This window comes from Rhinopithecus bieti, unplaced genomic scaffold, assembly GCF_001698545.2.
Source record: "Rhinopithecus bieti isolate Rb0 unplaced genomic scaffold, ASM169854v2 scaffold_16234, whole genome shotgun sequence".
NCBI lineage: Eukaryota > Metazoa > Chordata > Mammalia > Primates > Cercopithecidae > Rhinopithecus > Rhinopithecus bieti.
This window is the reverse complement of record NW_016808946.1, coordinates 342,109-368,526: the sequence shown is the minus strand read 5'-3', so window position 1 is coordinate 368,526 and position 26,418 is coordinate 342,109. Positions and strand designations below refer to the sequence as shown.

General features: G+C 52.2%; 1 protein-coding gene across 1 annotated transcript in view; it reads left to right on the top strand.

Annotated features, from left to right (window-relative positions):
- The first annotated feature begins 444 nt into the window (after positions 1 to 444).
- Positions 445 to 26,418, top strand: part of CTNNBIP1 (catenin beta interacting protein 1) — a 51,291-nt gene continuing 25,317 nt past the window's right edge. Inside the window, exons 1-5 of the mRNA XM_017887968.1 lie at positions 445 to 534; positions 3,513 to 3,685; positions 17,789 to 17,873; positions 23,657 to 23,776; positions 24,490 to 24,580. Coding sequence (XP_017743457.1) covers positions 23,681 to 23,776; positions 24,490 to 24,580 — 187 coding nt within the window. The 5' untranslated portion in view covers positions 445 to 534; positions 3,513 to 3,685; positions 17,789 to 17,873; positions 23,657 to 23,680. The remainder of the gene's footprint in view (positions 535 to 3,512; positions 3,686 to 17,788; positions 17,874 to 23,656; positions 23,777 to 24,489; positions 24,581 to 26,418) is intronic.

The following is a 26,418-nucleotide window of genomic DNA, read 5'->3' as shown; positions in this document are numbered from 1 at the left end:
GACTGCTGGATTTCATTTTGTAAAATGTGACAGTCTTGGGTGAGTCGTTGGCCTGGAAAAACTGGAGTCTTTTTGCCAGGGGAGCTCTTAACAGACCAGTTTTGCCAGAAGCTTCTGCTTCCTTTCTGTGGTTTGGTGACTAACAGTTTCGTGGCTTTGGGAAAGGGGATGTCATTCATTACAAATGGGTGATGGTGGTTCATCTCCTGAGCTAGTTTGCCAGGGTGTGCCCAGATCTGGGTGTTCATGCCTGCACCCATTGTGACTGGGGACAGTTTCTTGGAGACTTTACACTGGCCATCCCTGTGGCCACTCTCCTGAGCTCGTCTGTGGTGGCTTTAACCTTGAACGAAACCCTCCAGGGTTTGTGGGTGGATTCCTATTGTTTCAGGTGCTGTATTTTCCCCTCTTCTGGGGCAAGTGCTCTTTTCTGATCTTCCTTCCCATCAGCTCCAGCTGCCACTATCCTTGCCTTCAGACTGGACAAGGCCTTGTGACCCATCGGGAGTTTTTGTCCTGACACCATTTCCCCCAGTAAGTTAATGGGATAAGCACACGGGAGATTCTGAAGGGGTCTTTGTTTAAAGCATTGTTGATTTTGCTTATTAGCTTGTTAAACATTTGAAGAGGAAGGAAACTGAGTCCTCAACAGCCTCTTAGGGGGAGGTTTCCTCCTTCCTTGGATTATGTTTTGTTCCGGGGTAGCTGGGGGGGAAGGATCGGGAGGGTCACCTCCTGCTTAGTAGAGCAGAAGCAATCACCCGAACAAGCAGGCAGTGTGGCTCATGTGATGCATGGAGCCAGGAACCAATGGCCTCTGTAGCACAGATGGGTGTATTTGCGAAGTAAACAGATACACCTATATCTTTATGCAAATTAACACATACCTTTATGCTGACAGCCTGTTGGAAAGAGGCAGTGGCCTTAAAACTTTTTTTTTTTTTTTTTTTTTTTTTTTGAGACAGGGTCTCGCCCTGTTGCCCAGGCTGGGGTGCAGTGGTGTGATCATAGCTCACTGTAACCTTAGACTCCTGGGCTCATGGGATTCTCCCACCTCAGCCTCCCAAGTAACTGGGCCTACAGGTGCACACCACTGCACCCAGCTAATCCTTTTTTTTTTTTTTTTTTTTTTTTTTTTTTTTTGAGGACAGGTCCTCATTTCTGTCCCCAGGCTGGAGTGCAGTGGCGGCAATCTCGGCATCTGGCAAGCTCCGCCTCCCGATGGTTCACCCCATTCTCTGCACTCAGCCCTCCGCGCGGTATCTGGGAACACAGGCGCCACTGCCGCCACGGCCCAGCTACTTTTTTGCATATGTTTTGGTAGAACAGCCGATGTAGAGATGGAGGTTTCTATTGTGTTAGCAGGAATGGTTCTGGAATCTCCTGATCCTGCATGATCCTGCCCGCCTCAGCTCCCAACGTGCTGGCCGATTACCAGGTGTGTAGCCACCACGCTGTGGCTGCACCCAGCTAATCTTTTAATATTTTTTGTAGAGGACAGCATAGTGGCGGCTCACGTCTACAATCCCAGCACTTTGGGAGGCTGAGGCGGGCAGATCACATGAGGTCAGCAGTTTGAGACCAGCCTGGCCAACATGGCAAAACCCTGTCTCTACTAAAAATACAAAATAAAATTAGCCGGGCATGGTGGCATGCGCCTGTAGTCCCAACTACTCAGGAGGCTGAGGCAGAAGAATCGCTTGAGCCCGGAAGGCAGAGGTTGCAGTGAGCCGAGATTGTGCCACTGCACTCCAGCCTGGGTGACAGAGGGAAAGAGCGAGACCCCATCTCCAAAAAAAAAAAAAAAAAAAAATTTAAAGAGATGGGGTCTTGCTATATTGCCCAGGCTGGTTTTGAAGTCCAGGACTCAAGCAATTCTCCTACCTCAGTCTCCCAAAGTGCTGAGATTACAGGCGTTTGCCACTGTGCCCAGCAAAACTTATTTTCCTAAGAGTTTGATTGGGAGGAGTTTCCCCAGGAGGCTGCATCTGGGGTCTCTCAGCCAGGTCCCGAGGATGGCCATCCCCAGAGCCGGGTGATGAGGAGGGGCTGCTTCTGGGGCACAGTCCTACAAGCCACCTGATGGATTTAATGACCTAATCCTCACCACAGGAAGCTGGAGGGTTTCCCAGCCCTGGGATTCGGAGGGGATGCAGTGAACTCAGTTCAGGAAGCTTGTTTATTTGAACCAATTATAGAGGCTTTAATGAGGGAAAGCTATGGAGGGAATGGGGTAAGGGGAGAAGAGCTGGAGAGAGAGGTGACTGTTGAGAAGGTCTGGGTGACCCTCGGGCACTGGGAGGGCCGGGCCATGCCCAGACCTGTCTCTGAGGATGAGGCTTGTCCTTGTGGGAATGGGGTGGCGTGAACATGTCAGTGTGGTTCAGAGTGAAGGGACCTTATGTACTTTGTGGCGAAACGTGAGTGCCCGCCCCCCTGCCAAAAATAGCACCGTATCAAATCAAATGTCCCAATGTAATTAAAATTTTAAGCTGTGACCATGCAAAGAGCTGGCATAGCTTTTTTTTTTTAGATGGAGTCTCGCTCTGTCTCCCAGGCTGGAGTACAGTGGCACAATCTTGGCTCACTGCAAGCTCTGCCTCCTGGGTTCACGCCATTCTCCTACCTCAGCCTCCCGAGAAGCTGGGACTACAGGCGCCTGCCAACACGCCCAGCTAATTTTTTTTTGTATTTTTAGTAGAGACGGAGTTTCACCGTGTTAGCCAAGATGGTCTCAATCTCCTGACCTTGTGATCTGCCCTCCTTGGCCTCCCAGAGTGTTGGGATTACAGATGTGAGCCACCACACCCGGCTGAGCTGGCATAGCTTTTGACAGTGGGGTTGAGGGAGCTTCCATAGGTCGAAATTTCCAGTCTGATTGTGCTCTCTGGAGATGACCCATGCTCTCCAGAACCTATGGGCCAGGCTCCATCCCTGGAATTACTAGGTCTAGAAGTGGTCCCTTTCCCTCTCCTCTAAGTCTCTAAGAAGACTGACAGAAATGCAAATTAATTTGCCCTTTAGGGACTTCATCAGCTTGCTGGGGACCTCTCTGGTGTCCCAGGAGAGAAAAAGGGTTCCTCTACCTCCAGTTTACACAGAGGATCTTTTGATGCCTTTGCTCAGGAAGCTTCCTGTCAGGTGCACAGCCCTTGGGGAAGGTCAGTCAGGCCTGGGAGACCTCATACCCAGGAGTGAGGGGGCGCTTGTACCCACTCAAGAGCTAGGATTCTAGCCCTTCTATCGGCTTATAAATAGACAAAGGCTCTGGATTCTGCATTAGTAACCCCTCTGGAACCTGCCAGAGGCTGGAGGTCATGAGTCAGACTGAATTAAAGGAAGATCCGTGGCTGGATTTTGTAGGCGTGCTGGTTCCTGACTTCAGGTCTCAGGCTCTGACTTGGCCAGGTTCCAGGGCTCCAGCTGTTCTCTGGGAAGAAAAAAGAATCTCTTTTAACATTAAGCTGAAAGATGCCTTTCTTTCCTTCTGTCCTTGTTCCCCCACTGTGCAGAGAGAAAACCTCCACCAGCTCGTCACCTTGGTTAGGACTATAGAGCCTGAGGACATAGCCCAGGATCCTGAGTGTTCTGGGGCAGCCAAGAAAACTTCCTCAGCCTCCACTTGCCTTCCTGTTTGCATTGTTTTCAGCTGAATTACAAGAGGCTGTCAGAGCGAGCCTGCCAGGTACTCTTGCCTCTCTGTAAAAAGGTGGGTTTCACTCAGTTCAGGACTAGAGAAGACAGCGAGATCTGGGCCAGAATCACAAGGATAAATGTTTTGAACCAGAAGATGTAAACAGATGCCTTATGCCAATCCAGTTATAGGAACATGCAGGTTCCTGCAACTCCTTGGTGTGTTAGGATTATCTGAAGTGAGGACATTCAAAGGCTGGGGGCACTTCCTTCATGGTTCCCATTCACTTCAGCACTTGAAGAGCCCCAGTTGTGGCTAGCAGTGGTGTCTCACCTGTCCAGATTCTTCAGCACAGAGCCTTACAAGTTTTTCCAGGGTCCACAAAATATTGGCGATGTGGGAAAAAAATATGTCACTCCCTCTACTCTTGTGAGTTATGTGAGGATTACATTTAATAAGAGATGTGGGTTAGTTTTAGTATTTTTCTGAGAATAAGGTTCCCTGGGGCCTATAAAGGCCTTAAAACCACTGCCGGTCTTCCTCAGAGAGCTTCCAGTCTGGTGGTGAAAATTTCTCAGATATCGAGGTGCAGTGTTGGGGCAGTGATGCGGGAGGAGGAAATGCAGGTGGATGTGCAGACACAGGCCTCGAGGCAGCCCAGAGAAGGTGTTGCAGAGCAGAGAACAGTCCGTGAGGCTTGGTCTCAGCAATCAGGGAGGGAAGGAAGTTCTGAGTGGAAAGCATAGCCGATGGAGAGGCCCAGAGATGTGGAGGGAACCTGGTGCAATCGGCAGCTCCGAGACGGCCACCTAGCAGGGCTTCTTACCCTCAGCTCTCCGGACGTGGGACTGGATAATTATTGGTAGTGGGAACTGATCCTGGCCTCTACCCAGCAGGATCCTACTAGTCGTGACAATCAAAAATGTCTCCAGATATTGCCACATTTCTGCCGTGGGGCAGAATCGCCCCCATTGAGAGGTCATGGCTGTAGAGGGAATATGAGGGTAAGCTTGGATATGACCGCCTGCCTCTGTGCGTGGGAGGGACAGAAGTCTTTTTGCTTCCTCTCCAGCGTGCAGGTCCTGGGGACGCTGTCTCCAGGCAGGTCTGTGCCTGTGCTGGAGCACTTTGGTGTGTGTGGCTTGCCTGCTGGTGGTCTGCAGAGCTTGCTCTGAACAGGAGCTCCTTCACAGAAAGGAGGATGCCCCAGTGCTTCCAGGTGCCTCCCTCCCAGCCTGGTTGCCGTGTCAGTACCTTTCCTGTGGTAGGTAGGCGGCTCAGCTGGATGCAGCATTGCATTCTGGCCATTGCAAGGCTGTATTGAATCAGGTCAGGTGGATTGGATTTAAATGTTCCCAGAACCTTCCCAAAGGGCCTTCATCAGAGGGCTCTGGATCTGGAACAGCATGCGTGGCACTGCGTGAAGGGTACAGGCGGGCTACTCTGAGCTCGGAGTGTGCAGAGGGGAAGCTGTTAAGAATTCCATAATCACTTCCACGGCAGCAGACCTGTAGCCAGAGAGGAAAGGGCCCTCCTGCATTTGGGCTTCATGGCTGCCCCCACTGGAGGAGGGCTGCCTGTGGCTAATATGGGGAGGTTTGGGATGTGATGCAGATGCAAGGCCTCTCCCCCTCCCCTTAACATTACCATTTCTTTCTTTTTTCTTTTTTTTTTTGAGACGGAGTCTTGTTCTGTCACCCAGGCTGGAGTGCAGTAGTGCGATTTTGGCTCACTGCAATCTCTGCCTCCTGGGCTCAAGCGATTCTCCTGCCTCAGCCTCACACCCAGCTAATTTTTTTTTTTTTTTTTTAGTAGAACCTCCCACCCAGCTAATTTTTTGTATTTTTCAGGCCGCATGCCTCGGCCTCCCAAAGTGCTGGGATTACAGGTGTGAGCCACTGTGCCTCGGCCTCCACTTTTTTTTTTTTTTAATGAGATGGAGTTTTGCTCTTGTTACCCAGGCTGGAGTGCAATAGCGCGATCTTGGCTCACCGCAACCTCCGCCTCCCAGGTTCAAGGGATTCTCCTGCCTCAGCCTCCTGAGTAGCTGGGACTACAGGCGCCCGCCACCTCGCCCGGCTAGTTTTTTGTAGTTTTAGTAGAGACGGGGTTTCACCGTGTTAGCCAGGATGGTCTCGATCTCCTGACCTCGTGATCCGCCCGTCTCGGCCTCCCAAAGTGCTGGGATTACAGGCTTGAGCCACCGTGCCCGGCCAAGTTTTTTATTTTTTAAGAGACAGGGTCTTGCTTACACTTTCATCCAGGTCGGAGTACAGTGGCATGATCTTGGCTCACTGCAGCCTCAACCTCCTGGGCTCAAGCACTTCTCTCACCTCAGTAGCTGGGACTGCAGACTCACCACACCATGCACAACGGTTTTTTTTTTTTTTTTTTTTTTTCATTTTATAGAGATGAGTTCTCACCATGTTGCCCAGGCTGGTCTGAAACTCCTCCTGGGCTCAAGCGATACTCCCACCTCAGCCTCCGAACGCGTTGGGATCACAGGCATGAACCACTGCGCCCAGGCCATATTTTCTTTTTAAAATTAATTAGCCAGGCGTGGTGGCTCATGCCTGTAATCCCAGCACTTTGGGAGGCCGAAGCAGGTAGATCACTTGAGGTCAGGATTCCAAGACCAGCCTAGCCAACATGATGAAACCCTGTCTTTACTAAGAATATAAAAATTAGCTGGGTATGGTGGCAGGTACCTGTAATCCCAGCTATTGGGAGGCTGAGGCAGGATAATCACTTGAACCCGGGAGACAGAGGTTGCAGTGAGCCGAGATCGCATCACTGCCCTCCAGCCTGGGTGACAATGTGAGACTGTCTCAAAAAAAAATTAATTAATTAATTTGTATTGGTATATAATCATTGTAAGCTTTATCTTATTTTCTAATTGATCTCTGATTGGCAATGGGTTGGACTCTAGCTGTTTTCTTTTCCTGTAAGGTGGATTTTCTTTTCTTTTCTTTTTTTTTCTTTTCTTGAGACGGAGTCGTGCTCTTATCGCCTGGTTGGAGTGCAGTGGCGAGATCTCAGCTCACTGCAGCCTCTGCCTCCTGGGTTCAAGCAATTCTCCCGCCCAGCCTCTCAAGTAGCTGGGACTACAGGCGTGCGCCACCATCCCCAGATAATTTTTGTAATTTTAGTAGAGACAGGGTTTTACTGTGTTGGCCCTCTCTTGACCTCCTGATATGCCCGCCTCCGCCTCCCAAAGTGCTGGGATTACAGGCGTGAACCACTGGGCCCAGCCCGGAATTTTCTTTTAATTTCGGTTAAAATGGATCATGCGTCTGTCAACTCCTGAGCCAGAAGGGGCAGTTAGGAGAGAGGGAAAGCACGGCTTTGGATCCAGGCTTACCACTTATTACTCCATGGCCTCAGGCAGGTTACTTCTCTGAGCCTCAGTTGTGTCATCCATAAAATGGGAATAATTCCTACCTTGCAGGCTTGTGAGGGCTGACTGACTCTGCCACTCTGTGCCTGGGTTTAGAAAATGCTGTGGTGACAACAGTAATTATTGTTCTTCGGTGGTATCACCTGGCTTCAGGGAGCAGGAAGGAGCTTTGCATCAGGTTTGAATTGGGGTTGGTGACCTCAAAACACATTCCCCACCCCAGGCTTATCCCCTAAGAATGGGGCTGTGGCTTGCAAATGCCATACCTCACTAGGAGGCCTGTTTTGCCCTAGCTCTGCTGGTGTAGTGCAGTTCGGGAATACTGAGCGTGGCTCTGGATGGAGGAGGCTGTGATGTGGAATTTATTAATTAAGGCGGTTGCTCCTGAGGCCTGAGAGTCTGGGAGGTTGTTGCAGTTTAATTGCTGAGAGTGGAGCATGTGGAAATTCCCTCTGGCACTCCCTTTTTTGATGTCGCTAGAGGACCTGAGGTGCTACCTTGTGTGGGACTCTAGCAGGAGCTTCGTGGCAGACCTCTGCCTCGTGTCCCCGTCACTGGCTCAGTGTGACTTTTTACCCATGTACTTGTATACTGGAGAGCAACAGGGCAGAGTGGTTGAGGCCTTGGACAGTCTGGGTTCCATCCTGATCTGATACAGACTAGCTGGGCGATGACAGGTGAGTGATGTCACCGCTGTGCACTGTGGCATGCTCATGTGTAAAGCCCTGTAGGGACATGTGTGGCAAAGACTGAATGAGTCACTTACCTGAGAGTTGCAAATGGTGCAAGGCACAGAGTAAGCCAGAGTACGTGTCAGTTACTTCTTTAAAGCAGTGCTCTCAACCTGGCGATTTTGTCCCCCATGGGACACACGGCAACGTCAGAAGAGATATTTGATTGTCACAACTGGAGGGGCTGCTACTGGCATCTAGTGGGTGGAGGCCAGGAATGCCTCTCAGCTTCTACAATGTGCAGACAGCCCTCCAGCAAAAATGCACCCAGTCTGAAATGTCAGTGGCACCCTGCTGAGAAGTGTCCCCTCCCCCCACCCCCCCCAGTGATTCGGGGCAGCCCTCGGACTGTGGAAGCAAGGCTCTCCCCTCCTGGCTCTCCATCCCTTATCATTCCTCTGAGCCAGCTGGGGACTGACGGGCAGCTGGGAGAGAAGAGACAAGAAGCTGAGGGTATTAAAAGCCTTTGTGGCCAGTTGCGGTGACTCACGCCTGTAATCCCAGCACTTTGGGAGGTCAAGGCGGGCAGATCACGAGGTCAGGAGATGGAGACCATCTTGACTAACACCTTGAAACCCTGTCTCTACTAAAAAATACAAAAAATTAGCTGGGCATGGTTGTGGGCACCTGTAGTCCCAGCTACTCGGGAGGCTGAGGCGCAGGAGAATGGCGTGAACCCGGGAGGCGGAACTTGCAGTGAGCCGAGATTGTGCCACTGTACTCCAGCCTGGGCAACAGAGCGAGACTCCATCTTAAAAAAAAAAAGCCTTTGAATTCTTACTGTTTATTTTTACTCCCATCGCCATCCTGCAACAAAAAGCATTTACTTACATGGTCTGTGTCATCTTCTCATCTTATTAGTATGGTAACTAGAATTTATTGAGCCTTTGCTGTATACCAGGCACTGGGCCAAGTGCCTTTTTTTTTTTTTTTTTTCTCTCCGAGATGGAGTTTCACTCTTGTTGCCCAAGCTGGAGTACAGTGGCACAGTCTTGGCTCACCACAACCTCTGCCTTCCGGATTCAAGCGATCCTCCTGCCTCAGCCTCCCAAGTAGCTGGGATTACAGGAATGCACTACCATGCCGGGCTAATTTTGTATTTTTAGTAGAGACAGGGTTTGTCCATGTTGGTCAGGCTGGTCTCGAACTCCCAATCTCAGGTGATCCACCCACCTCGGCCTCCCAAAGTGCTGGGATTACAGGCGTGAGCCATTGCACGTGGCCTCTTTTTTTTTTTTTTTTTTTTTTTTTTAAGAGCCAGGGTCTGCTCTGTTACCTAGGCTGGAGTTCAGTGGCACGATCACTGCTCACTGCAGCCTCGACCTCCCATCCTCAAGTGATCCTCCCACCTCAGCCTCCGGAATAACTGACTGCAAGTGCACGCCACCGCATCTAACTGGCTTTTGTATTTTTTGTAGAGACAGAGTCTCACTATGTGCCCAGGCTTCAAGTGCTTTCTTTGTATGTTATCTCATTTTCAAACCTGCCCTTGAGGTAGGTGCTGTTATCATCCCCTTTCTACAGAAAAGGAAACCAAGGCTCAGAGACGGAAAAACCTCTCAAAGTCTAAAATTCAGCTCGTGATTGTCCCCCAAAATTGTTCCACCTCCTTCTCCCCAGCTCGGTTGATAGGAATGTTGACCTTCAGCCACTTAGCCTGAAAACCCGGGAGCCGCCACCATTGCCCCCACACCCCACAGTGCGCTCCCTGGTGATCCTCTTGTCTGCCTGTGCCACAAGTCCCCAGCTGGCCACCTTGAACCCTCACCCTCTGCTGCTGCTCCCTCACCTGAGACACCAGCAGATCTGCCTGGATTCCTGCCACAGCCTCTGCTCTGGCCCTGGGCCTATCTCCATTCAGGTCATCCTGCTGGACCCTGAGTCAGACCAGCCATTCTTCTGCTCCCAGCTCCCAGCTACCCTTGTAACACAGGCCCTGTCCCCTCCACTGCTTGGGCCTGTTCCCCTGCAGCACCACCCCAGTGCTGGCCTCCAGCCGCCCCTGTGCCCCCACCACAGGGCCTCAGTCCAGCTCTGCTCCCAGACTCCCTCCCTCACTGTCTTCCTGTCTTTGCTCTGGAAGGGCCTATCGCTCACCCCCACACTCCTGTTCCCACTCTCCCACGGGTTGGCCCCAGCCCCTGTCTTTTTCCTGTGTGCTAAGGATTTCCCCGTCACTCGTGTTTTATTGTCTGCCCTCCCCTCTCTCTAGGATGTACATAGGCATTTGGGGCTGGTTTTTCTCTGATATATTCCAGTTCATAGAAAATGCTCCTCATCCTCCCACGATGGCACCTTCCTCTTCCTCAGGGTTCCTTGGGCAGCTGACTCTGAACCAATGACCAGGCCTCCTTGGCTCCCACACCTTGTCCTGGACTTGACGTGTTAGATAAAAGCTTTGCCTGTGGGTCTGGGTGGCTCTGGGCAGCCTGAGTCTTCCTTTCAGATCCTGATTTCTGGTGGGAGGCCTGGGACTAGGCAACCCTCGGGGATTAAGGCCTGGCCGTCTTCCCTCCTCCCTTGAGCTGTGCGGCCTACAGTGGTGCTCTGCCCCAAGGGCTGCCATGGCCCCTGGAGAAAGCCTGGCTGGCTGCTGGCTGATCTCTCTCTCCCTGCTGGGAAGTGTGCCTGGAGCCATTCCCAGGAGAGGGCATCCAGTTAACTGAGCTTAGCTGGTCCTCGCCTCTGGTCCAGTCCCATCGCCCCTGCTCACTGCCCATCAGCTGTTGGGTCCCTTGCACCCCTGCTGTGCCTACAGGCCCAACCAGAGGCAATCTGCTGGCCCAGGTGCCTTCCCCCTTCCCACAGGAGCCTTTTCTGTGCCTCTGCCTCCCTCTCCCCTTCCTCTGCTCCCTGCCCTCCTACTCCTTCCCCATGGATTCCCTCCCTCCCGCTCACAGCATCTTCAGACTCCCCTCTCCCCACCTTCTTCCTCCTTGACTTTTCTGGTGGTGACCTCCCCTGAGCTCCCCCTGCACCATTAAGTCAGCCAACCCACCTGGAGGAGGCAAAGCCGAGGTTAAGACTCACCTGAAGCTGACCACAGTTCTCAGGCAGAGCAAGTGGGGGCCAGGGCACCCAGGCAAGGACAGGCAAGATTCTACCCTTCCTTTCCCCCTTGCAGGGACTTGACAATGGTGACAGCACTGGGTGAGTACTAAGTTCCAGGAGGACCATGAGGAGGGAGGGAAGGGGTCTCTAGGCAGAGGAAGAAGGGCAGAAGCCGCTCACCCTCCCTGCTGTCCTTGCGGGCCTGCCATGCCACACACCAGGTGCTGGATCAGGCTGGCAAGGGGTTATTACAGCTACTGAAGCAGCCCCTGTGCTGTTGAAGCATGTGCCTGGGGGGCAGTCCCATGCTTAGTGAGGGCTGTGATGGGGACAGGAGCCTGTGGGGCCTGAGTAGACAAGGCCCATGGGGTGGGGCAGGTGGACCTCTCCCCTGCCCTGCTCTGCCTCCTTCTTAGAAAACCCACTGGTTCCTGCCTCTTGGGAGCAGCTCTCACTGTTCTTCCTCCCTCTCTGCCCTGCACCTGGGCTCGTGAGGTCCTGCCTGTGGTGCCCCACCTGCCCTCCCACATACCTCACACAGGGCTTCACATGAATCCTCCCAGACTCCAGTCTTCTTGGGAGACCACTCTGCCCAAGTCATCTCCTGACCAGGGCCCGATGCCCCCTGCTTGGCAGATTGGACTTCCTGCCAGAGAGAGGCTTCCCCTGGTCCCTGACCTACCCTCCTGTGCTGTCTCGCTGCTGCCACCCAGGTACCCGTTGTTCCTGACCGCTCTGGCTCTGTGTGCCCACAGAAGGTGCCCCATGCCCTGCGGCTGCCTCACACGTGTTTTCTTCCTGAGGCCCCCCATTCTCACTCCAGGCCAAGTAGCCCCCAGAAGTGCCCCTGATGTTTCCTGAAACTAGCTTGTCACCGTGTTTCGATTCTGGCCCCCGAACCTGCTGCAGATGTTCACCGTAGTGCTGACTTGATCCCGAGGGCACATGGACTTTTGCCATTCCTCTGCTTTTGTGCCTCCAGGGCTTCTCAGTCCCAGCTGTCCAACCTGTCCTTCGGGGCCTCACCCTGGGCATGTGCCAGGCCTCTCCCCACAGCCACAGCCACAGCCACAACCACAGCCACAACCACAGCACTCTTACACTCCTCCTGGCCCTTCTCGACCCAGCCAGGCCCCTGCCTGGTTGCTCCCGCTCGCCTCCTGCTCCCCGCTGCTCCACCCTAGCCTCTTCTCCATGCCTTGGCCACAGTGGGCTTTTCTTTCTTTCCTTTCTTTCCTTCTTTTCCTTCCTTTCTTTCCTTCCTTTCTTCCTTTATTTCTTTACTTTCTTTCCTTCCTTTCTTTCCTTTCTTTCTTTTCTTTATGTTATTTTATTTTTTTGAGACAGAGTCTCGCTCTGTCCCGCAGGCTGGAGTGCAGTGGCCAGATCTCAGCTCACTACAAGCTCCGCCTCCCGGGTTTACGCCATTCTCCTGCCTCAGTCTCCCGAGTAGCTGGGACTACAAGCACGCGCCACCTCGCCCGGCTAGTTTTTTGTATTTTTTAGTAGAGACGGGGTTTCACCATGTTAGCCAGGATGGTCTCGATCTCCTGACCTCGTGATCCACCCGTCTCGGCCTCCCAAAGTGCTGGGATTACAGGTTTGAGCCACCGCGCCCGGCCTTCTTTNTACCCTTCCCAGCCTCTGGCAACCATCCTTCTACTCTCTACGCCCATGAGTGGATATAAGTTCTTTTTCAAGTATACATATAGCAAATATTTTCTCCCCGTGTGTGGCTTCCTCTTCATCCATTTTCTTTTCTTCTAAAATTTGAGATGGAGTCTCGCTCTATTGCCCAGGCTGGAGTGCAGTGGCATAATCTCAGCTCACTACAACCTTCTCCTCTTGAGTTTAAGTGATTCTTCTGCCTCAGCCTCCCAAGTAGCTGGAATTACAGGCACCCACCACCACGCCCAGCTAATTTTTGTATTTTTAGTAGAGATGGGGTTTCACCATGTTGGCCAGGATGGTCTCGATCTCCTGACCTCGTGATCCACCCGTCTCGGCCTCCCAAAGTGCTGGGATTACAGGTTTGAGCCACCGCGCCCGGCCTTCTTTCTTTTCTTTCTTTCTTTTCTGAGACGGAGTCTCGCACTGTCTCCCAGGCTGGGGTGCAGTGGCGCGATCTCAGCTCACTGCGAGCTCCGCCTCTCGGGTTCACACCATTCTCCTGCCTCCGCCTCCCGAGTAGCTGGGACTACAGGTGCCCGCCACCACGCCAGGCTAATTTTTTGTATTTTAGTAGAGACGGGGGTTTCACCGTGTTAGCCAGGATGGTCTCGATCTCCTGACCTCATGATCCACCTGCCTCGGCCTCCCAAATGCTGGGATTACAGGCATGAGCCACCGCACCTGGCCCCACAGTGGTCTTTTCAAGCTGAAGCTTGACTTCCTTCTGCTGAAACACCTCTTCCCCTCCCCCTGAGTGCCCCTGTGGTCCAGCTCTAACTTGGCCTAAGCCACATATCTTCCTGCTTCGGGCCTTCCTACGTCTATGCCACCCCTACCAACTCCTTCTCCTCCTCCGGGCTCCCAGCCGCACATCTCCAAGGCGACTCAAACTTAACCTTCATTTTCTTTGTCTCGGTGTCTGAGATCATTGATCTGGGAGACTTAATTGGTGTCTGTCTCCCTGCTCACTGGAAGCCCCTCATCACATGTGAGCCATGGCTGTTTTGCTCACCTGTGTATTCTCAATGCCTGCCTTAGAATAGATGCTCAGTAATTGTTCACTGAACTTCTGTGTCTTGTGCCTTCCCCTTTCCCTCTACCAGCAACTCCTGTTCCTCCTTCAAGGCCCAGCTCCAGTGACTTCTCCCCGGGGCGGTCGGCAGCCAGCCTCTCCCCTGCCGTCTTGCAGAGCTTACTAGACCCCTTTGCTCTGCCACTTACTATGCTGGCTTAAGGCCCTGGGTCTTCTTTCCTCAGGGGCAGATACTTGGCACAGTACATGATACGTGGTTAGCACTCTAGGAGGGTTTGTATCTTGACCTAACAGACCTTTTTGGCTCATTATCATGTATTATTTGTGTGGTTTTCTCTTTGCCTTGTGTTATGTGGTTTCCTCAGCCACTCAGTCAACTCCTGGAATGCAGGTTCAGTGTCACCGCCCCAGTTCTGTACCTTGTGCTCCCCAAGCCTGGTTCAGGGCAGTGTGTACCTAGAAAAGTTTCAGTAAATCCTTCTTGACTCCTGTTAGTGTCTACTTAAGGTTGTGGAACCCTTGGCAGTTTGAGAAGCATCTTGACCTTTTTCTCATTCTGGACCAGCTGTATCATTTGCAGGGCTCAGTGCAAGCCCCCTTGTTCAGAAATGATTAAAAATTTCAAGGCCAGGGCCCAGCATGGTGGCTCACGCCTGTAATTCCAGCACTTTGGGAGACTGAGGTGGGCGGATCACCTGAGGTCAGGAGTTTGAGACTAGCCTGGCCAACATGGTGAAATCCATCTCTACTTAAAATACAAAAAATAGCCAGGCATGATGGCGGGCACCTGTAATCCCAGCTACTCGGGAGGCTGAGGCAGGAGAATCGCTTGAACCCGGGAGGCGGAGGTTGCAGTGAGCTCAGATCGTGCCATTGCACTCCAGCCTGGGCAATAAGAGCGAAACTCTGTTCTCAGGGGGGAAAAAAATTCAAGGCTGGGTGTGGTGGCTCATGCCTGTAATGGGAGGCCGAGGTGGGAGGATTGCTTGAGCCCAGGAGTTCAAGACCACCCTAGGCAACATAATGAGAACCTGTCACTATAAAAAATGTAAAAATTAGCCGGGTATGGTGGTGCTTGCCTGTGGTTCAGCCATGCAGGAGGCTGAGGTGGGTGGATTGCTTGAGCCAGGGAGTTCAAGGCTGCAGTGAGCCATGATTGCACCACTGTACTGTGGCTGGGGCAACAGAGCAAGACCCTCTCTCTCAAAAGAAAAAATAAAAAAGAATTTCAAGACGATGAGAGCAGAACAGTAAACCAAGCATGGGGCCCTCCTGAATACAGGCCCCGTGTGACTACCCAGGCCTCAGGCCCATGAAGCCAGCCCTAGTCTCACCTTCACTGAGGGAAGACGTGGTAGAGGTGACGATCTATCGCCTTTCTACAGGTGATGAAATGAAGTGCACAGAAGAGCAGTCACTGGCCTTGCTTTACACAACCAATCAGTGGCAGAGCAGAACTGAAAACTGAATCCAGTTAGTGGAGCGTGCTTACTGTCTTACACGGGCCCTGGGGCCCGGGGGGCCTTGAGCCTCAGTTTATTCCTCTGTAAACTGGGAACATTGACCTGACTATAAAAATGACAAACATAGGTGATTATTAAAAAGTCAGGAAGCAGTAGATGCTGGCGAGGCTGTGGAGAAATAGGAACGCTTTCACACTGTTGGTAGTAGCATGAATTAGTTCAACCATTGTGGAAGACAGTGTGGCGATTCCTCAAGGATCTAGAACCAGAAATACCACTTGACCCAGCGATCCCATTACTGAGTATACACCCAAAGGATTATAAATCATTCAGCTATAAAGACATATGCATACTTATGTTTATTGCAGCACTGTTTACAATAGCAAAGACTTGGAACCAACCCAAATGCCTATCAATGATAGACTGGATGAAGAATGTGGCACATATACACCATGGAATACTGTGCAGCCATAAAAAAGAATGAGATCGTGTCCTTTCCAGGGACATGGATGAAGCTGGAAGCCATCATTCTCGGCAAACTAACACAGGAACAGAAAACCAAACATTATATATTCTCACTCATAAGTGGAAGTTGAACAATAACAAATGGACACAGGGAGGGGACAGCACATACCAGGGCCTGTTGGGGGCCTGGGGGCAAGGGGAGGGAGAGCATTGAGACAAATACCTAATGCATGCAAAGCTTAAAACCTAGGTGACAGGTTGATAGGTACCCAAACTGCCATGGCACATGTATACATACCTGTGTGACCTGCACATTCTGCACAGGTATCCTGGAACTTAAAGTGAAAAATAAATAAATAAAATTTTTAAAATGGCAAATATGCTGCTGTTTGGTTAGCAAAACATAAAAATTAAATGACAACTAGAACAGCTGTCCGTGAATCCTTGGATAGTCCCTGTCCTTTGACCCCTTCCCTTGAAGTCAGGAATACAGTGTTCCCCTCTGCTTCTTGGAAGGGTCTGAGCCCTGTAGACAGGAGTGATAATTGGCTGTTGTGGTAGTAGAGGAAATTAAAGCCCTTCAGAAGTAGAGGAAGATTCTCTTTTCATCTCTTTTTGAAAGAATGTGGGGACTTGGGTGGAAAGTTCCCCAGGGTTCCTTGGTATTTTGGTGCTTTGATATCTAGAGGAATAAAAGAGCAATTAATTGCTATAAATGGCCTGTTCCTGTAGGGTTAGTCTGATGGTGGAGGGGGTGGCAGTGGTGGGTGACAGCTCTTCTATCCCAGGGCCATTGCTGGTTAAAGGGACACAGAGAACAGAGAGTCAGAGGTTTACAGCGATGTCTGACTTTAGGGGAGGCTTTTAAAATCTCGCTTTCTATGGAAAACACATCTTCCTCAGCACCTTGGGTCATCGAACAACTTTCTTTTCAGAATTCATTGAAGACGGTGGTTTCCAAGCTGTCACTAGCCCCACACCTCTCTCAGAACCAGTTTCTCTACGTGTTCTCTGGCAACCTTTCCCCCACTACAAGGCTGACAGTTGAGAGCCCTGTGGTTGTAGAAGAGTGGTTAGTGAAAGTGGGTGTAAAAGCACCCACTTTTTTATTTTTTTGAGATGGAGTCTCACACTGTTCCCCAGGCTGGAGTGCAGTGGCGTGATGTCAGCTTACTGCAACCTCTGCCTCCCGGGTTCAACCGATTGTCCTGCCTCAGCCTCCCAAGTAGCTGGGATTACAGGCGCCCGCCACCACACCCGGCTAATTTTTTGTATTTTTAGTAGATACACGGTTTCACTGTGTTGGCCAGGCTGGTCTCGAACGCCTGACCTTGTGATCCACCCGTCTCAGCCTCCCAAAGTGCTGGGATTACAGGTGTGAGCCACCACGCCCGGCAAAAGTACCCATTTTTTACAGAACATGTGGTTGTCTACCACATTAATATATAACCACAGACCTGTGCCCTCACCATTCATTGGGATGATTGAAATGTGCCTTGGAGATGCAAGGCACTGGGTCTTGCACCCCAGCAGAGCAGGTGGCACAGCTGGAGTGGGTGGGTAAGGCTCCCATTGCCCCCTCACAGCCTCCTGCTTCTCCTGTGTCTCCGCCCCCTCAGCAGTCCACGCTCCTGCTCCATTAACCTGTGCAGGTGACCTGAACGATGAGCTCGTGTGTGGGAGGCAGAAGGAAAGAAGGCAGTGTTCTCAAATTCCTGCCAGAGGTGTACTGGGGCCATGTAGACACGCGGCTAGACTGTAGGTCTGCGAACAAGCTGCAACTGTGCTTTTCGTGTGTTTCTAGCATGTGTCTGTGTTCGTTGATGTTTATGTACACAACTGTAGGTGTTCACCAAGCACACAGACACATATACATGCACTGAGCACAGAGGCCGCGGGGTGCTGAGCTACCTGTGCCTTGCTTGTCATGTTAGATTTGGTAGGTGGGGCATTCTGTCGTGCAGGTGCGGGACTTGGGCATCAGCTGTCCTGGAGTGATGCATTCTGGTCCACAGTGTCTCTGAACACAGCATCTCAATCAGACTTGGTGACTAAGCCAAGGGGAGCAGGCTGTGTGGTGTTGAGCAGACTGACCTGCTTCGGCCGGAAATGCCAGGCCAGCTGAGCTGCCGTCAGCACCTTATTTATCCCAGAGGCGTGGGTACGGGTTTCCTGGGCTTGCCAGACACACAGGTATTTCGGGACTGCAGCAGAGCCCGGCTCCACGAGCTTCCCGCCAGCAGTTGTGCATCCTCAGCGCGGGGCGTGTGCTCCAGACGAAGCCCTGGCAGCTGCCTGGGCCCTCCTGACTCCTCCCATGACCCGTGTTCTGTGTTTCCGCAGGGCGGCACCTTCCTACTTCTGCCCGGCCACAGCCCTCCCCTCACAGTTGAGCACCTGTTTGCCTGAAGTCAATTTCCAGAAGCAGGTAAGGCCCCCAGGGGAAGGACTCTGTAATGTGGCCATATGGTAGTGTGGCGGGGGGGGGGTGAGGAGTCGTCTTGGACGCCAGGCTCCAGGGCTGATCATGAAGTTAGCTCATCTGTTACTTTTCACCATGAGCCCTAATGGTGCTCATTTCTCCAGATGTGTTGGTTCTTCTGGAGAATGTTAGGGTGCTGCTGATTTCTTTTAGGATAAGACATGTGCAGACTCTGGATAATATTTCATATAAGCTCTAGGAACCACCAATTCTGTGGCGTTGTATTTTTTGCAATGTAAACATCATGAAAATGTAAATTGTATGTTTTTAAATGTATTAGAATCTATCACAGTGTGTTTTAAAATGGACAAAACAAAAGATGAGTGCAGAGGCTGGAGGCAGCTCGTGTGTCTGAGGGAGCAGCTTTGCTGCCTGGCCTCGCCTGAGCTTGCTTGACATCTTGCTAGCAGGTGCAAGACCACCCTGGGTATAAGTGGATATTCTAACATAGATAAATGTGGATGTTCAACAGCATTAGCTTCCAGTTTAAAAATAAAAAGGAGTGCAGGTGGCTGTGTTTGTATTCAGGGCCACTCGTGCCTGTCAAAGTGAGGCCAGCTTTCAAAGCTCTTTATTAGAATGAGTTGCATTTCCCAGACAGAGACCCATACAGGGAGCCACAGCCGTCCAGCCTCCAACTGCCACATGTGACTTTCGGCAGTCTTGTTCTCCAGGTTCCTCTTGTACTATGTCCTAATTCTTCTAAAGTGAGATCAACTGCTTAAAAGCTGGAGATTACATGGTGGTTGAGATTAGGTCCCTGCAAAGGCTGGGAAGGAGTGTGGTATCTGAGCGTGCCTCTTACAGATGCCCGTGGGTGTCTCCCTGAGAACGTGGTGTGGCCTGTGAAGCCAAGGCCAGTTCTCCCGTTGTGTGTACCTTTCCCGGTGGTCGGGAGCCACTTCCTCACCATCCTTTCCTCACCAGCCAAGCTTCCTTCAACAGAGAGGCAGCTCCGAACCGTGTGTGTGTGTGTGTGTGCGTGTGTGTGTGTGTAGCAGGAGTGTGTCTCTATCTAAATTGAAGGTGTGTACCTTAATGTCTCTTCATTGTGTTTGCCCCAATCAGATGTCATTTTCTGGGATGGCACCCACTTTTTGCAGAATGTGTGGTTGTCTACTACATAATGTAACCACAAACCTGTCCCCTCACCATTAATTTGGATAGTTAATACTTGCCTGTTGTTTCTTTTCTGTTTTATTGTTTTTGTTTTTGTTTTTTGAGATAGAGTCTCACTCTGTCGCTCAGGCTGGAGTGCAATGGCGTGATCTTGGCTCCAGGCAACTGCCACCTTCCAGGTTCAAGCAATTCTCCTGCCTCAGCCTCTGAGTAGCTAGGATTACAGGCGCCTGCCACCATGCCCAGCTAATTTTTTGTAGAGACTGGATTTCACCATGTTGGCCAGGCTAGTCTCAAACTCTTAACCTCAGGTGATCTGCCTGCCTCAGCCTCCCAAAGTGCTAGGATTACAGGCGTGAGCCACTGCGCCTGGCCTGTTTCTTTTCATTTTCCTTTTTTTGGCTCACCTCTGACTTGGGCAGCTGACAGAAATTTTCTTAGGATTTGGAGTGGAAGCTGCCCCATTTTAGACGCTGGAATGTTGATGGGAATAGCCAAGAAATCATAATTGAGAACCATCATTACTTTTGGTTCTCACGTTCAAGGACTGGATGAATAATTAGTGTGTCTAATTTAGTTGCAGTTTTAGTTTATGTAATTTAAACATAGTCTAATGGAGACCAGTTTTTGATCCCTGCAGGGGAAGATAAGATTTCTCAAGTGAAATGAATCTGATGCTTGTCAGAATTGTGATAAAAATTTAATAGCACGTTTGCTTGTATAGGTGACAGAGACATCACTTTAATATACTCATAGCACACCATGACTGAAATGTCTATATTGTTTGGGTTGATTATGATTTATTCTCTCCAATTACGAGTTTGCTCCACACTGACACCTTTACTGCAGATGAGGAGAGAATTATGTAAGCCAGTCACGGTGTTTCTGTTTGGGTTGGAATGGGAAAGATGGGAACATGTGCTCCTGGCTGCATTTCTGCTTCAGATCCAGCCCTGAGTGTGCCCTCTTGTTAGGCAGCAGGGCGGAGTCAGCTCAAACTAGAGCTGGAAGAATTCTCCATGACCACACTTTTAGAAAAGACAAGTCAAGGGTCTTCTCTGAAGCGAGAAGAACTGTCTCTTCCAGGGAAGTGAATTGAAGCAGGAGTAACCTGACTCCAAAATGCAGGCACTAATGACACCACAGGCCCACAGCTGGGCAGCCCAAGCCCTAGAATCCCAGCATGAGGCGCTGCACCAGCCGGGAGGACGGGGCGGCACCTATCAGTGCGAGCTGTTCATAGATGGCTTGTTGGACAGGGCAACATTCTGTAAAGCTGGCCCTATGGAGGCGGTCTGTGATGGAAGCAGTCTTTGATATGGAACTGACGCTCCTCTGGGAAGCACCTACTGCGTGCCCAGACCACTGGCTCCTGTGTGGATGCGGCAGCAAAAACCAGACATCAATCCTTACCTGGGCAGGGCTGGCTCTCTGAATGAACAAATAGATCTTGCTCTGGGACCCAGGGCTGGAGTGTGGTTTGTGATAGTAGGATTGGAATAGGGAGAGCCAGAGCAAGAGTGATCTGCTTCCCACATTGGCTAAAGACTGGTGGACTTAAACCAGGTGGTCTGGAGCCCTGGGAGAACCTGCTGGGAGTGGGGAGGAAGCAACGCTGGTGCTTTTGTGTGTGGCGACACCTAGTGGCCAGCTCCTTGTATTGCACCCTGTCTCATCAGGAGAGAGCAAATGAAAACTAGCCTTTAGGCACAGGACAGAATTGGAAGGTTTTACTCCTGGAAGTCCTAACTCCCAGCTCAAAGGCTTTCTGGAGCATTTCAGATGTTCTTTGGAGAACACGATAGCCCAAGGCACACTACTTTGCAAGTGTGAGTGCTTTGTAAAAGCTAAATTTGATTATGAGAGACTGGGTTAGGGACTTTGGTCTGTTAACACAACGACATTTGGGCCTAGATGGGTGTGGATGTTGCAGGGTGGGAGAAGCTCAGACACCACAGGCTGTCTCACTATATTCCATTTAGCTAAGCAGACAGTATTTATTAAGTGCCTGCCAAGTGCTAGGCTCCCAGAAGACAGGAGTGAGCACAGCAGAGGGGGCCCTGGCCTTGCAGTAGGCAGGGGAGAGAGACAATAAGCAAGTTCTCCAACAGGGCACTTTCAGAAAATCAGGACAGGTGGGCATGGTGGCTCATGCCTGTTAATTCCAATATTTTCGGAGGCCGAGGCAGGAGGATTGCTTGAGGCCGGGAGTTTGAGACCAACCTGGCTGGGCAACATAGCAAGACCTCTACAAAAAAATTTAAAAGTGGCAGGGTGTTGTGGCGTGCTCCTGTGATCCCAGCTACTTAGGAGACTGAGGCAGGAGGATCGCTTGAGCCCAGGAGTTCAGGGCTGCAGTGAGTTCTGATTGTACCACTGTACTCCTGGGCACCAGAGCAACTGTCAGGGAAGGCTTCCCTAGGAAGGTGCCTTTACACCAAGACAAAGGATGGAAAGAAGCCAGTTCCTGGCTAAGGGGACACCCAGTACAAAGGCTGCCAGAGGGAAAGAGCTTCTCAGCATGTTCTAGAATGGCCGAGCGCCAGGAAGGCAGAGCAAGGGGAAGAGGAAGAAGAGGCAGGCTGGGGAGGGAGGCAGGGCTGACAGCAGAGCCCTCGCAGGGTCCTGGCAAGGATTGCGAAATGCATTCTAAGGTAGATTTAAGCAGGGAGTGATGTCATCTGTTTTGGGGAGGATGAGGTGGGAGGATCACTTGAGCCCAGGAGTTTGAGACCAGCCTGGGCAACATAGCAAGACTTTTTCTACAGAAAAAAATTTAAAAAATTAGCCAAGCGTGGTGATGTGCACCTGTGATCCTAGCTACTCAGGAGACTGAGTTGGGAGGATTGCTAAAGCCCAGCAGGTCGATGCTGCAGTGAGCTATGATCACGCCACTGCACTCCAGTCTGGGCGACAGAGGGAGACCCTGTGTCAAAAAAAAAAAAAAAGGTCATAAGATCATTCTGGCTATTGTGTAGAGAAAAGGACAAGAAATGAAGTGGGGGGATCATGAGGAGGTCACATAGTAACCCAGATCCAGGTGGCCACTGGGGAAGAGGTGGAGACCACATCATCATCCACACCCAGGTTCAGGGTACAAGGTTCACCCCATGAGGCTGTGTAGAGTCCAGCTCCAGACCCGCAGTGCTCCACATCTAGTGAAGTGAAAGGAAGTGAGAATGGGTCAGTGTGAGGAGTGATGCCCCCCAGAACAGAGCTCCCTGCTCAGCTGCACAGGAAGTTACGGCCTTCCCCACGCTGGGGTGCACCCTGGCCCTGGGGAGTGGCTGGGGGTCCCTGTCATCAGAGACCATTCCTGAGGCAGTTTACTCCTCTTTCCTAGCTCCCAGTTATCACTTAGGCCGTTTTCTGAGCCCAGGAGGAGGTGGAAGGGGAGCAGACATCAGAGTAAGAGAGTCTGGGCTATAGGGGTTTAGCAGAAGTTGCTGGAAAGAGACCTGTGTCACATCAAGCATGCAGCTGCTGTTAGCTTATTGTGTGCACTTTTAGGGCGAGGGCCCCATAAGCTTATGGGGAATGAGCAGTTGACAAGTACCTACAGGGAGGCTGCTGCCCAGGCTCTGGCACATTGCTGAGGCTGCCCTCTGCACAGAGAGCCACCCTGCCTGGGAAAGCCCTGGGAAGGTCCAGGGCTTGCTGGTCCTGGAGGGACGGATGGTGCGAGGAGTGTTCTTGGCCCTCCAGCTTGGTTCCGTGGTTCTCTGAGCGCAGTTCCTTGGCACCAGGGCTGATAAGGCTCCACCCCAGCAGCTGCTGCGTTATTTCTGACTCATCCAGGAGTTACCAGTGTGTAACCCAAGCCCCTCCATACCCAGCTTCCTCTCCTCCAGCTCCTCCTGGAGGGAGGGGGCTCTGGACTTCTCTCCTGGGGCTTTCTACAGGTTAGGTCCCTGCTGCATGTGGACACGCTGCTGGCCTTCCCAGCTGCCTGCAGGAGCTACCCTCTGACAGGTGGGGTGGGTTTGTGAGGGCTGAGGTAGCAAGCCCTACAGCCCTGGGCCACTGTCTTTCCCTCGAGGGACCTCTTGGAGCCCAGCCCAGGAGCCACAACCCTGGCCTCTTAAACTTGTCAGGGGCTTTTGCCAAGGGAGCTGTCTCAGTGTTTGGGGGCTGGGCAATGATCTCACGGTTTCTCGAGCCAAAGACCCTAACCAGCTGCCTCTGATCCCATCACTTTTTTGCCCCTTGTGGAAGTTGCTTCTTCTGAAAACCTGGGACATTTGGGGCTTCATGCACCACGTGTCTTAGGGCTTGTAGCAGGAGCTTTGCTCTGGGGTGACTAGCAGGCAGAAATAACCAGCAGTTCAGTCATCTCCGTTTCCCTGGACCCAGCAGCTCCATGCACAGAGGAAGCAGGCAGGCCAGCCCCTGCAGTGCCTGCTGGAGAACAGAGCTGCTCAGTCCAGCCGGCTGGGATCAGCATGGGTGAGGGAGGAACCCTGTACCTCGCCACCTGCCCCATGCTCCCAGAAGGGAGACTGCGGGTGGAAAGGGGCTCCTGGGAGGAGTGAGGGTCACTAGCAGGTGTCGGTGTCCCGGTAGGTCACGTCCTGATCCCTTCCCTTTTGATGCTGTTGGTTGCTCTGCAGGAGTCCCCAGAGCCGGGCAGGGGGATGAACCGCGAGGGAGCTCCCGGGAAGAGTCCGGAGGAGATGTACATTCAGCAGAAGGTCCGAGTGCTGCTCATGCTGCGGAAGATGGGATCAAACGTGAGTGCCTGCGGGATGTCAGGCAGTGGGCCCCCAGGGAGGGGCTCCCAGGGAGGGGCCCTGCTGGGCTGTTGGAGGGCGGAGCCACTGCGGCTGCCTCCTGTGGAGCCACGGGCTGAGGAGGGGCCGCTGGGCCTGTGGCTTGGCTCTAGGGCTGCTTCCGGCCCCCCAGGCACAGAGCCTAGCACTTCGCGTTCTGGGGGCACTGCTGGGCAGTCTGCCCACCCCCATGCCGGGTTGAGGCCAGATGGGTGAGAGCCTCAAGGCCCTGACCTTTTTCTCCCCCTCGCAACCCCGAAAGTCTTCTCTCCCAGCGGGCAGCTCAGGGACAACTTGGCAGGACGGGAGCTGAGACGGCAGCAGGCATGCGGGTGCAGGGGTATTTCTCAAAAAGAGCGGAGGGACATGGAATCACCCCTCAGCCTTCTGGGCAGGACCTATGTCTTCCACTGACCCTGTACTAGACCATACCCTAATCTCAGATTCAGTCTGAGTGGCAAGGCCTTTGGACCCCTGGACCAAGTTTAAGCAGGGTGGGAGGGGGGTGTGCTGGCCCTGAAAGCAAAGGGGGCAAATCTCAGGAATAGAGGCCCGAGAAGCAAAGGAGGACGCACCATCCAGGAACCAAGCAGGCCTGGGCGGTGCCTCTAGGGGTGCAGGTGCCTTTCAGGGAACAGGTGTATGCTGCCTCTCACCACAGTTCTCTCCTGCAGCTGACAGCCAGCGAGGAGGAGTTCCTGCGCACCTATGCAGGGGTGGTCAACAGCCAGCTCAGCCAGCTGCCTCCGCACTCCATTGACCAGGGTGAGTCGGCTGCAGAGGGGCTGGGGCAGTGGCTTCCCTTAGAAAATGTAGCTCCAGCCGTCTTTGATGGGTGATCCATGAGACCCAGGACTGCCTAGGAGGGGCTACAGCTCCCTCCACCCACAGAGCTGAGCCAGGGAGCCTCCGGAGCCTCCCACCTGATCCCATCTCCTTCCTCAGGTGGGAGCCGAAGACTCTACAAGACAAATGGCAGGATCCCTTTCTTAGACCTGGAAGAGGCAGGAAATGGAGATGTCTGGGTGCCCTCATAACTGCAGAGACTGCTTATTGCATTTCCTTAACCTTTGGCCTGACCCCTACCCACCCAGCACCCTGTCCAGGAGAGAGAAACTGCCCTTGTGTGCTAGGACAATGCTGTCACTGTTGTCCTGAGCACAGGCCACATTGTGGGTCGTGTGGTCCTGGCTGTGGCCAGGAGGAATGCGCCGAAGACCCGATGTCTCTGTGCGCCTGAGGGAGTTCTATCTTTTTTGGGTGACCTCAACCAATCAGCATGGTAGCAGGCAGGGTGTGAGTGTTCGTTGTGTAGCAAGCACCATCGCTTCATTCTGTTGTCGGTAGCTACTATTTGTATTATTAATGCTTCCACTTAATGGGCAAGAAAACTGGGATTTGGGAGCAGTAAGTCACTTGGCCATGCAGCCAGCTGGTTACTGGGAGTCCCAGGATGTACACCTGTGCCTGAGGAGCGCTTCACTGTCTGCCATCTTGCCCATGACCCACATGGCTACTGGACAGCTCCACGTCCCTTGGCTGCTTAGCAAGTTTCTCTTTCTCTAAAAGGCTTATCATGACATGGAGGCCCAGTATTCTGACCAGCATCTCCATAGAGTCCTTTCCTTTTATTCTCTTTATGCTTTGTTGGAATGACTGGCCATGAAATATTGCAACCTGTGGCATGTCCAGACACGAGTGGGCGCCCAGAAGCAGAGTGCTGACGGCTGCATTTGCTGTGCTATGAAGCTGGCATACGGGGCCTGACCTAGATCACCAGCCAACCCTTGTTCTCCTGGATGTCTCAGGGCTCTGCCCTGTCACACGGGCCTATTCCCAAGCGCCAATGCTGGGTGTGACCTGGCTTGTGCACCCAACTCAGCAGAAACTCAGCAGAAGCTCAGGGAGCTCCCTGGGACAGCAGCTCACCACGCACAGCCTGCCTGGGTGTGTCTGCCCAGGTGTGCCTCCTGGATCATGCAGCAGCCTGTTTTGTGTGGCGTTGGCTCCCGCCCCATCCTGGGATCTCTTGGGTGAGGTCTCTTCTCTTCCAGGGCTAATCTGGGTTTCTAGCGTGGCACCCTGTACCCTGGCTTCTGACTCATGTCGACCTGAAACCTTCAGGCTTCTGAGTCCCTGGGGACTCACCTTCCTTCCCACCTGGTCTTGGTCACTGAGTTAACCTGAATTTGAGCTGGGATGGTAAGAAAGCCTCCAGTTGAATACTCTTGGGAAAAAATCAAAATAAGAGACATCAAAATGTAGGATCATATGTCAGTATAAAAAGCAGCAACAGGCCGGGTGCTGTGGCTCATGCCTGTAATCCCAGCACTTTGGGAGGCCAAGGCGGGTGGATCACCTGAGGTCAGGCGTTCGAGACCAGCCTGGCCAGCATGGTGAAACCCCATCTCTACTAAAAATACAAAATTTAGCTGGGCATAGTAGCATGCACCTGTAATTCCAGCTACTCGGGAGGCTAAGGCAGGAGAATCACTTGAACCCAGGAGGCAGAGGCTGCAGTGCGCCGAGATCTCACTACTGCATGTCCAGCCTGGGCAACAGAGCAAGACTCCATCTCAAAAAAAAAAAAAAAAAAAAAAAAA